Source organism: Leuciscus leuciscus, assembly GCF_965113295.1.
Source record: "Leuciscus leuciscus genome assembly, chromosome: 8".
Lineage (NCBI taxonomy): Eukaryota > Metazoa > Chordata > Actinopteri > Cypriniformes > Leuciscidae > Leuciscus > Leuciscus leuciscus.
In genome coordinates, this window is record NC_138732.1 from 8,199,080 (window position 1) to 8,209,913 (window position 10,834).

The 10,834-nt window shown below is 37.5% G+C and overlaps 1 protein-coding gene across 2 annotated transcripts; it reads right to left on the bottom strand.

Moving 5' to 3' along the window:
• Nucleotides 1-16: 16 nt before the first annotated feature.
• On the bottom strand, nucleotides 17-10,833 carry hars (histidyl-tRNA synthetase). 2 transcript variants are annotated; one of them, XM_082177034.1, is made up of 14 exons: nucleotides 10,677-10,816; nucleotides 9,742-10,033; nucleotides 7,334-7,423; nucleotides 7,124-7,243; nucleotides 6,944-7,039; nucleotides 6,159-6,284; nucleotides 5,121-5,228; nucleotides 4,913-5,011; nucleotides 4,448-4,541; nucleotides 4,208-4,335; nucleotides 2,223-2,495; nucleotides 1,255-1,371; nucleotides 1,021-1,167; nucleotides 17-258 (listed from the first exon to the last, which is right to left on the bottom strand). In XM_082177034.1, exons 2-14 carry the CDS (start codon nucleotides 9,850-9,852, stop codon nucleotides 205-207), a joined length of 1,563 nt encoding a protein of 520 aa, XP_082033160.1. In that variant the 5' UTR covers nucleotides 9,853-10,033; nucleotides 10,677-10,816; the 3' UTR covers nucleotides 17-204. The 2 variants fall into 2 exon arrangements, with proteins under 2 accessions (XP_082033160.1, XP_082033161.1); XM_082177035.1 differs by lacking the exon at nucleotides 9,742-10,033 and having other exon boundaries at nucleotides 10,677-10,833.
• Nucleotide 10,834: the final 1 nt, after the last annotated feature.

The following is a 10,834-nucleotide window of genomic DNA, read 5'->3' on the forward strand; positions in this document are numbered from 1 at the left end:
AAAGACAAACAAATGATCTTAGTTACTCATTTATTGATAGATCTGACATAAACGGAGCACATTTTAAAAGAGCAGGCAATGAGTTCAATGTTTCCTCGTTAATGTACATGTTCAACTGACAAAACTGGAACTGGCATGTGGTAAATGGGTCCACCGTTCTCCTCCGTCTATATGGTGACTGTTGTTAAGATTTTTTTTTTAAGATTACAAGGTCCGTTTCTTGACTTCATCCACCAGATCCGCTCTGGGCACATCCACCTGCAGGAAACCAGACAAAATAGTTTTTGATTTTAAAACATTTTCTTGAAGGTTATAAGATGAAAACTGGATTAAACAGGCAATATGAGGACATGTGACATCAGTAGGGCTGCCCCCTAATAGTCAACTAAACGTTAGTCGACCAAAATTGTATTGGTTGGCTAGTCGCAGTTACAGTCCGTGAGACAGATTGTTAATGGCGGGTCCTTGTGGTAATTACAGTACGTCGGGTAGGAAATCCAAACGTTCGCCTATCATCAATCAACCTCAAAAATGGTTTATCTTTTGAAACATTTAAGTAGTAGTAACTTTACTTGGACACTCTCTCTAACATTAACCTAAATAAATGTGCACTGTTATTAGCTGCATATGCAAGTGTTTGTGTGGCGTGTGGAAGCTTAAGTATGCGCTTTCAGTCTCCAGGAACTGGAGCGCATCACAGAAATGAACCGAACTCAGCATATAGGCTACTTGCCTCACAAACATGAGAAATATATCTATAGAAAGCTTAAAATGTCTACTTTTAAACGAACCAAAAATAAATAAATACTCTCTGATAATGTAATCCACATGAATGGTGGATTTCTGTCTATAGGCACATTCAAATTTACATAAGCATGTGATTAGTCAACTAATGGCTTAGACTAGATAAATCTTTAGTCTAATTGTGAATGGCATTTAAAATTATTGTATATAAATTACATGCACATTAGAGATTAAAACAAATCCCAGATCTCAATCTATGGAGATGTAAAATCTCACCTCTTCTCGGCTGGCCACGTTGCGCAGTTTGACGACCCCGTCTTTGAGTTCTTGCTCTCCTAAAATAGCCACCAGTGGAATCCCGGTTTCCTCACAGTGCTGCAGTTGGCTCAATAGCTTTGGGTTTTTCTTATATAAAACTTCAGCCTGCAGCAAATAATACACAGAGTCAGAGACCAACAATACAACTTAACTCATGTGTTTTCTTGATATGATATCCAAGCATATACAGACCTTGATTCCAGCGTTCCAAAGCTCTGTGGTCAGTTTGAGTCGCTCTTCTAGAAGGTTCTTCTGCGCTGAAGCCACCAGCACTTGAGTTTCAGTGGTGCGCACCTTCTCTGAAGATAACTAGAGGAGATGGGAATATTCCATATTTGTATTTAAATACCTTTCATATTAAAAAACAGTGGCACTCTTCTAAAAATGTTCTCAAATGATTAATAAAAAAATAAATATAGATACAAATTATTTTAAATACCATAAAATTTAAATCAATATTGAAAATAGACTATTAATCTTCCCAATTTTTAGGTTGTAAATGCCTTTCATAATAAAACAGTGGAACCATTTTAAAATGTTTAAAACTGATTACATAAAATAAATAAATCTTCCCAGTTTTAGATGATATAAACCTTTTATAATAAAACCGAGGCACCATTCTAAAAATTTACTCAAATTATTAATAATTAAAAATAAATATAAAGTGTAAATAGCATTTAAATAATTTAAAACAGACAATTGATCTTCCCTAATTTCTATTATGAATACCTTTCATAATAGAACTTCAAAGAATTATTTTTTTAAAAAATGTATTAATAAATAAAGATGTTTAAAAAGCATTAAATATTTAACATGAATAATTAATCTTTCCAGTTTTACATTTTAAATACCTTTCATAATAACACATTGGCACCCTTTTATAAATGTGCTCAAATAATAATCTATTTTTAAATAGCATTAAATATAATTTTTTTAATATATTTACCGTTAATGTTTTCCCAATTTTAGAAGAACACTCAGAAATGTCACAATACAAAAGGTGAATGTGATGCAAATGCAATTTCATGTTACATTTAACTGTACTCTTAAAACGCCAGTGTAGAACACTTGCTTCCAAATCAGACTTTAGTTATAAATAAACTCCCATTTTTTTTCTGTTTTTATACACCCTCAAACCTGCCCCTCTTTCTCTTACTCACCTCGGCCTTCTGCTCCATGATGGAAAAGATCCTCTCAATCCCAATGCTGACGCCCACGCAGGGCACTTTTCTACCCTTGGGGTCAAACATGCCCACCAGACCGTCGTATCGCCCCCCGCCGGCCACGCTGCCAACGCTTACACCCGCCTCATCCGCCCCGTTCTGCTCTGCTGGTGTAGGCACTGGTGCTGGGACGGTCTGGGATAGCACCGCTTCATAAATCACACCGGTGTAATAGTCCAGTCCTCGCGCCAGGCTCAGATCAAACACCACCTAGAGAGAGAGAGACTTAAAAATTAATGGGTGTGGGGGAAAAAAGCAATAATGAACATGAAATTATAACTGAATTTACTGAAACGAAAAACCGCTTTAATAAATTTTATAGGGTGTGTATCTCATATCTAATGGGTCATAAAATATAAGAAAAATGCATGTGGAGCATAAAAAAAATTAATCCGCTGTGATGTGATACAGCATTGCTTTCAAGTTAATCCAAGTTTTTTGTTCTGACCTGTTGGAATTTTGTCACTACACTCTGATTGGCTGGGATTTTTGTCACCAATATTGGCAAATTATCACTTTTCTTGGCAAACATCAAGGGAATTTAATGCTTAATGCAAATATAAATAAGAAAAGATAAATGTAATTTAAGTTCTATCGATTGATGACATTTAATTAGAAAATACACAAAGTAGAAGCATTTTCAATACTGGTCTTAAGACTCTTGTGGTACAACCACAGATCTATATAAATGACTGGATTGCTCATGACATCATAAAAACTGAAGCCACCGCTTGTGTATTCATCACATTCAGTTGAATTTAATTGGAAATCATCAGATTTGAATGAGAAAACATTACCTTACGCGTCAGCGTTAGTCTCCCTATACATTCTTACAATGCAAACGTCCTAAACATTTAAATGGTTATTTGTTTTGCGTTGTCAGGCGTATGGATTTAAAGACATCAAGCCTTATTTCCAAGCACTTATACTGTCGCTCTGAGCAAGATGATGAGCTTTTCTTATTTATATTTGCATTAGGCATTAAATTACATTAATGTTTGCCAAGAAAAGTGATAATATTGCCAATATTGGTGACAAAAATCCCAGCCAATCAGAGTGTAGTGACAAAATTCCAACAGTATATATGCAATATAATAATAGGGGCTTGTATGTATTGTAATATTTATTGTATATTCAAATCAATTTCTGCTTATAATCCCAGATATCTGTTCATGCTTAATATTTTCTGCATAATTATGTAGATAAAGAAATCTATCTTGAGTTCGGTCAGTTACCCGTGTCGGCAGTGTGCAGAAGACACACTTCTATCGCTGGGTCCAAAATCGAATAGTTCCCTTCTATATAGCATACGGAAAACAGTACGCCAAAAGAGTACATAGTATTTGAAAAACAGTGGGTGAAAATACCCGGATGACCTACTACTCCCACTGAGATTCTGAAGTGCGCATTAAATTAACACTATACTATCCCATGAGGCCACGAGAGAGGATTTGTGAATGGCAGTGAAGCGACTCGACTGACACTGGTAGGTCACATGACAGTAACAACATTCGCCATTGGATGTAGTACGTCTGATTTTCATTCACACTACCCATATATATTCTATATAAAACATACTTTGAACAGTTGCGAAGTAAATTCAAATGTAGTACCCACTCAGACACTATGCGATTTCAGCAGGGTATTTATCACTTATCTGACCCGAAAAGACCATAAACATTACAGATAACGTCTGAAGTAACAATTAATTTGCATACATGTATCCACAAAACTAATCCTGTCCCACTGATACGTTGCAAAGCGGGTGATTTTAGATCAAGGTTTTTCGTGTATGATGCTGTCGGAATACCAATGTTGCTTGACCGCCTGCTGGCAGTTTAAAACGCAATGAGCAATCCAGTCATTCATATAGATCAGTGGGTACAACCTTCTTTTGAAGCGTTCTTGACCTCTGACCTCACCTTGTCTGTGACCTGGAAGAGCTCCAGGTAACTGAAGAGCTGCTTCATATCCGTGAGCCCAGCGCAGGCCTGTTTGCTCTGGGACAGTTTGGGGTCCTGAAGCAGTCGCTCAGCCAGATCCTTCCCACCTAAAGGTCACAGATGTCAGTGGATGTAGAAAACACCCCAGGTAACATATCTGGACAGGGAGAATTTGACTGTAAGTGATTGTGAAAAGATGGTGTGAGGAATGTTACTCACCCTGCATGCTGACATACTCCCCGATCCGATCGGCAATTTCCTCTGAAAGACCTTTCTCATTTACCATCTCCTTTTTTACATCCTCCCAGGCCATCTACAAACACAACAATCGGCATGTTAAATTAGGGCTGGGTTGACAGTACAGATGAATTGATTTTAATCGATATTCAGTTTGAAGAACCAATATAGATTCTTAAACAGCAAAAATCCATCTATTAGTCCATTTTCTGTTGATGTGTGAATAAAAAAAAAAAAAACTAAACATTTGTACCACAATAATTGCAATAAGATTGGTTACTATACCCGATTTATATACGAAACGAATCAAAATTGAATCAAATCAAAAGTTGCACTCGAATCAAGCTTGTGAAATGGAACTGATTTGTGAAATCTGTCAAAATCCACCTCCACACATTTCATAAGATTAAAAATATTCAAGCGTTCTCTTGTGGTTTGATCTCTCACCTTGTCCAGTTTGTCCACTGTGGAGCAGATTGTGCGGAACTTCTCGTCCGGAACGCCGCACACGGCAAACATTCCGTCTAGAATGCGTCGGTCATTCACCTGAAACACCACAACAGTGACTATTCATCTCAAGCTGATACATATACAAGAGGTTCTACAAAGACTCTAATGACCACAAACACTTTCCCAATGCTGACCAGCAACTAACCTTTATCCGAAAATCTCCAAGCTCTAATTCGCTCAGGATCTCGTAGACAATTTTCAGACACTCTGCATCAGGGATCATGGCGTCGTACTGACCAGCAATATCGAAATCCTGCAGCCACAGAGAACAAGAATTATTTATATTTAGAATTTTGAAAATAATAACGACTACTAATAATGATAAAGATCATAATAAATTATATTAGTAACTGATTTTATTAGGGGTGTTTTGCCTCAAGATTCAAACCTGCATCCCTGTACAAAACATTTTTCCCTTATATCTCACGTACAGCCTTTTGAGAAATTCTAAATGTAGAAATGTTAAAGTGCCCCCATTATGCTTTTTCGGATTTTACCTTTCATGTAGTGTCAAATTTGTCTGTTTGTGAATATAAAAGTTCTGAAAAGTTCGTATCAAAATGCATGACAGAAAGTTACTGTCTCCCAAAAGAAAAAAGATTCTGAAGTGCCTGAAACGCGTCGTCAGTAATTCCAGTCTTACTTCCTGCACGAGCCAATGTAGGTTTGTAACTCGTTTGCATAATGCCAGCCTATGGTCTTCATTGGCTGCCCAATAAAAACGTCTACTTTGACCCTCAAACACTGTAGTTGAAAAGTTTGGTTCATGTTGTCGAGAAGACGCCGTTTTCTGCACTTCAAGCATGCACTTCCATTAAAACCAACAGCATCGTTACTGTTCGTATCAATATGCATCAAGTGCCGAGGAAGACTTTTGAGCTGAAATTCATTTATGGTAATGGCGTTTCGTTTCCACACACACTGTCAGCAGTAGACCAATCACAACAGAATAAGCCAACTGACCAACTAGAGTAAAGGAGGCTCTCAGAAAAGAGGGGTTAGAGAGACCGGATCCTTTATCCAACCATTTTCAGACACTAAGAAATGAGGTGATGTGCAATGCATGTTATGAGAAAAGTGGATGCCTGTAAAACCTATATAAAATGGCATAATAGGTTCTCTTTAAACAAACAGAAAGCGCAGGTGTTCAGACAGGTCCCAGAATCCAGAGCGAGGTACTCACACACTGGTAGAACTCCCTGTATCGGCCCCGGGTCATGGCTGGGTTGTCTCTACGGTACACTTTAGCGATGTGGTAGCGCTTGATGTTGGTGATTTTGTTCATTGCGAGATAGCGGGCAAACGGGACCTGAGGAGGACAAAGTCAAGGAGCCAACTGCAGAAAGCACTGTTGAATCTTTATGGAGTTGAGATGAGATTGTACACCGGCATTTACATGATATGCTACAGCCATTCATGCAGCCAGTGAGTTATGCTAGTTATTTTAGCAATCCAAGATGGCTTTTACAGCAATATAATAAAGAGATCAATCAGCATTAAATGTCAAATTATGAATTAATTTAAATTAACATTAGATTTTAGTATTTTGCTTTTGTTTTGCTTGTTCATTTCTCTTGTTCATAATGTTTCAATTGTTCACTGCATTAGTTAACATGAACTAACAATGAACAAAACTTTGTAATGTTAATCTCAGCATTTACTAATATATTTTTAGGATCAAAAGTTGTATCTGTTAACATTACTGCACTGTGAACTAACATGAACATTTGTATTAACTAACAGTTAGAAAGGTTAATAAATGCAGTAAAAACATTGTTCATTGCTAATTCATGTTTGTTAATGCAATTACAAGTGTTACCAATTTCTCACATAAAAAAAAAAAAAAAAAAAGGTAATTTAGGTTTAAATCAAACAACCTAACAGATACAAATCAATCCGACTTTCCCCAACAGCTATGCATCTGCAAAAAGATTCAATATAAGATCAATATAAATGTCTTATGGATACAGTGAGGTCATATCTCAGGGACAGAAGTTCTCCTCCCTGGTCCTTCAGATCGTAAATGAGTTTAGAGTCTTCTCCGTACTTCCCCGTCAGTGTCTCCTACAGAAACCCAAGTAAATGGTCATTACAGTGAGTTAATGCAATTATGTGACGCACAAACTGATGTGTAACCATTCAAGAGACCTTCAGCTCAAAGACGGGGGTATCGATGGTTTCAGCACCATGGCGTTTAAAGCAGCTGATGATGATGTTGAAAACCTTTTCTCTTATAGCCATCTGCTTGGGGTTATAGTCCCTGGTCCCCTACAGAGAGGAAAGAAGAGATCAGCTCAGTACAAAATAGCTCACTTTAAACAAACCCGCGTGTCTAAAATCACACAAACCGTGTTATACCTTGGCTGTTTTGAGAACAAACGCATGTTTTCCCTCATCTCCTCCCAGCTGAGCTTTGAGCTGCAACAGTTTGGCCACCTCTTCATCAATCTGAGAACAAACAGCAGTTTTTTACCTTCAGTATGATCAACACGCAGAAACATGAAACTTATCAAGAAAATAAAGATCACATTTCATCCCAAAATCAAAAGAAGCCCATTTGAAGGATTTATTTTTGCCAAACAACTTACATCATAGTAGTATTTGTTGTAAATACTGAATTAAAATTATGCTGGTTTAAATTTTTTCAAAAATGTATTTTGTCCAAATAAGATCTGTTGTTATTTTTTTAACCTTACATGTATAGCATTCAAAAGTTTGTGGGCTCTAAGATGTTTATGTTTGAAGAAGTCTCTTACACCAGTGCTGGGTAATTGTAGTCGATTACTGAATCCAAATTGCATGACAAAAATTGTGGTTAGTAACATAATCCATGACATTACACATTTAATGTAATATAATCTGACTACTTTCAGATTACTTTTGGCCTAACTTTGGCCTTTCCCTGACAGGGGTTTGTGAGTTTAGTGAAAATTACTCACATTTTAATGTGTTCGAAAGACAAAAGCCTTCTTTAGACAGCAATGGTAATACAAGCCTAAATTCAATCTGTTCATCATATAAAGCGATCTGGGCTGAGTTTCCCGATAACGTTGTCTCTTAGCGCGCTACGAAGACTCTTAAGGTATAACTTAAAGGTATAGCGGAGGATGTTTTACTTCCTGGTGGGTAACCTGTACTATTGGTCCTCCTAATTGTCAATCATTCTGGTGAATCAATCAAACTTTTCAAAAAGTGGAGAGGGCGGGTCTTATCTAAAATTTGGAAAGATCCTCCGCTATACCTTTAACTAAAGGTATACCATTGCTAGGCGTGTTCCCCGAACCATACCTTAGGAAGCTGCTTAAGATATACCTTACGTGCGACATTACCCGGTGCTGTCCGTGGCGATGCTGCTGAATTGGTTGATATCGATGACTCGAAAATCATTTATTCTCTCGTGCAGGGGCTGTTTCACTGCATTATGTGAGAAAGTGGTGTTCTTTATAAAAGAAGCACTTAAGAAATAGTTGAAATTGCATTTATTAGGACTCATGGGATATTATAAAAAAAATTATCCAAACTATAATAGCCAAGCCTTCATATTTTAAAATTGTATCAATTGCTTACATAATAACCATTTCAAATTTTTAAGTGCTTTCTTCTCTTTCCCATTTTTGTTTGCTGAGGTGGAGCTGCGAATGCAATGAAATATTGTTCTTGTAAATACTTTCCAGCATTTCAGTAATAAAAGTATACATCTTACGTACGGTGCTCTGCAGTGATCAAAAAGGATTTAAACAGTGAATTTTGAATCTCTTCTTGTAAACTCAGAGATTTGGATTCAGACGGCAATTAAATTACCACACGACCTGTTTATCAAAAAACAGTAGGTACTAATTTGGCCAGGGATTTTTACGCGGGTTGGGTGAGAAAAAACACTGAAATTATGGATTCGGACGGCACGATTTACCCCTGTAAATGTTTAAAATACCAGACGAGCCCATGAGAAAAATGTTTGCGTCCGAATAGGACTTAACTGACAGTAGCCTATGCTTTCACTGGCCTTTAAAAGCGCTCTTTTATTAAATTAATAATATAATTAAAATTCTAACAACAATCAGTGTAATGACAATTTTATTCTTTGCATGAAAACACTTGAATTAGCCTAAAACACTGTCTGGGTGTATTAAAACTTAAGAATTATATTCATATAGACCTGCAACAGTGATAAGGTAAATCTAAGAGTGGTCCAGACCAACCTTACGAAAGTGTGACTTACAGAAGGTATACTTAACTAAGAACGTTTCGGGAAACACGTATTAATGATAAGGTACAGCTTAAGGTGTAACTTAAGAACGACGTAGCGTTAAGAAGGTTTTGGGAAACCCAGCCCAAGTCTCTTCAGAAAATTTGGACTAAACTACTCAATTCATATGGATTAGTTTTACCATCTCTTTATAAACTTTTTGAAGCGTCAAAGTGGTAGTTGTGTATCTGTCAATGGAGGGACAGAAAGCTCTCAGATTTCATCAAAAATATCATCATTTGTGTTCTTAAGATGAACGAAAGTGTTACAGGTTTGGAATGACATGAGAGAGAGTAAATTATGACAATTTTCATTTTTGGGTTAACTATCCCTTTAGGAATTTATATAAAATATATATTTTCAATTTGAAGTGAAATGTGACCTGTTATTTTCTCAGCCTTCAATAAATTCTGTATGTTTTTGGATTGAAAACAAGATGTGAACAAATGACAGATGGCATGTAAAGCTAAAAGACATAAGATGAGCAGTGACTGGATTGTGACTGAAATAAAAAAGGCACCTGTGATAAAGTCATTCCAGAAGAGAAACGCAGAGACGGCAGGAGCACAGCAGACCGACGGCCCATGAGTCCAGCACACAGGCGCACGGAGACCAGCCCCAGAGCGTTCATCACACAGTCCAAACACACACACACACCAGTCACAATACCATACGGTCCAAAAGCATCCACAGGTGAACGGTCCAATCCCACAAACAGCAGGGATATTCCAGGTGTGCGGTGTTGATGATGTTGGTGGTATCCGTGGCAACAAGCAGGAAGAACAGGAGAAAAGTGGTGAGCAACCCTGTCACTAGGGGCCAGTAAGAGAGGCATCACAGCAGCGAGGAAGCAAAACATGAGAGGAGGCAGTCAAAATCCACCAGTATCCCAAACTGAGTTAATCACGCCACACCTCTTAGTTGAGCACATAAACCACATCAGGGCTTTTCTATCACCCCTTGAAATGAATCCCTCAAATACACACTATACTACAAACATGGGGCTTTTTTTAGTCATATTTAAAGGGACTATTGACATCCAGTCTCACTTCTCAATCAGAGATCAGGTGATTTATGTCACAATACCTTCACATTTTCATTCTAAACCAAGCAAATTACTACAAACAAATGCATTTCGAAATATCTACTGATCAACACAGATTTATTCATCCATCTATATACAGTATTGATGTCTACCATGGCTGACAGATTGCATCAGCTGGCTAACCGTTAGCATCATGCCGCATTTCTAATGTAGAATACCATTCATTAAATCTTGAATAACGATACTGAAGCAATTCCATCTCTTAAAACAGCTCATAACCTGCCATGCAGAGCAGACCTAAACATTTGTGGTCTCCGGTTTTCTCATTTGAATGATAAAGCAGGCAGCCATGGGTCACACCATGTGTTCCTTCATTAAGCTTTAAAGAACGCTTCAGAGCTCATACTAACCTGTTCTTTGCTCGCTTTCTCTGATTTCAGTTTCCTGACGACCTCTCCTTGTGTTTTAATCGCCTCCTGTATTTGCGCTTTATCGGCCATGGTGCTCCAGAGAGCCGATCTGATGAACCTGCGACTGAACTGCAGCTACTACTGCGGGCGCACAGATT

Coding starts and splice junctions, on each gene's coding strand:
- hars (XM_082177034.1), bottom strand. CDS start 9,852: ATGAACGCTCTGGGGCTGGTCTCCGTGCGCCTGTGTGCTGGACTCATG. Junction 7,424..9,741: donor CTGGAATGACTTTATCACAG/GTGCCTTTTTTA, acceptor GTTTGTTCTCAG/ATTGATGAAGAGGTGGCCAA. Junction 1,168..1,254: donor TTTGGAACGCTGGAATCAAG/GTCTGTATATGC, acceptor TATTTGCTGCAG/GCTGAAGTTTTATATAAGAA.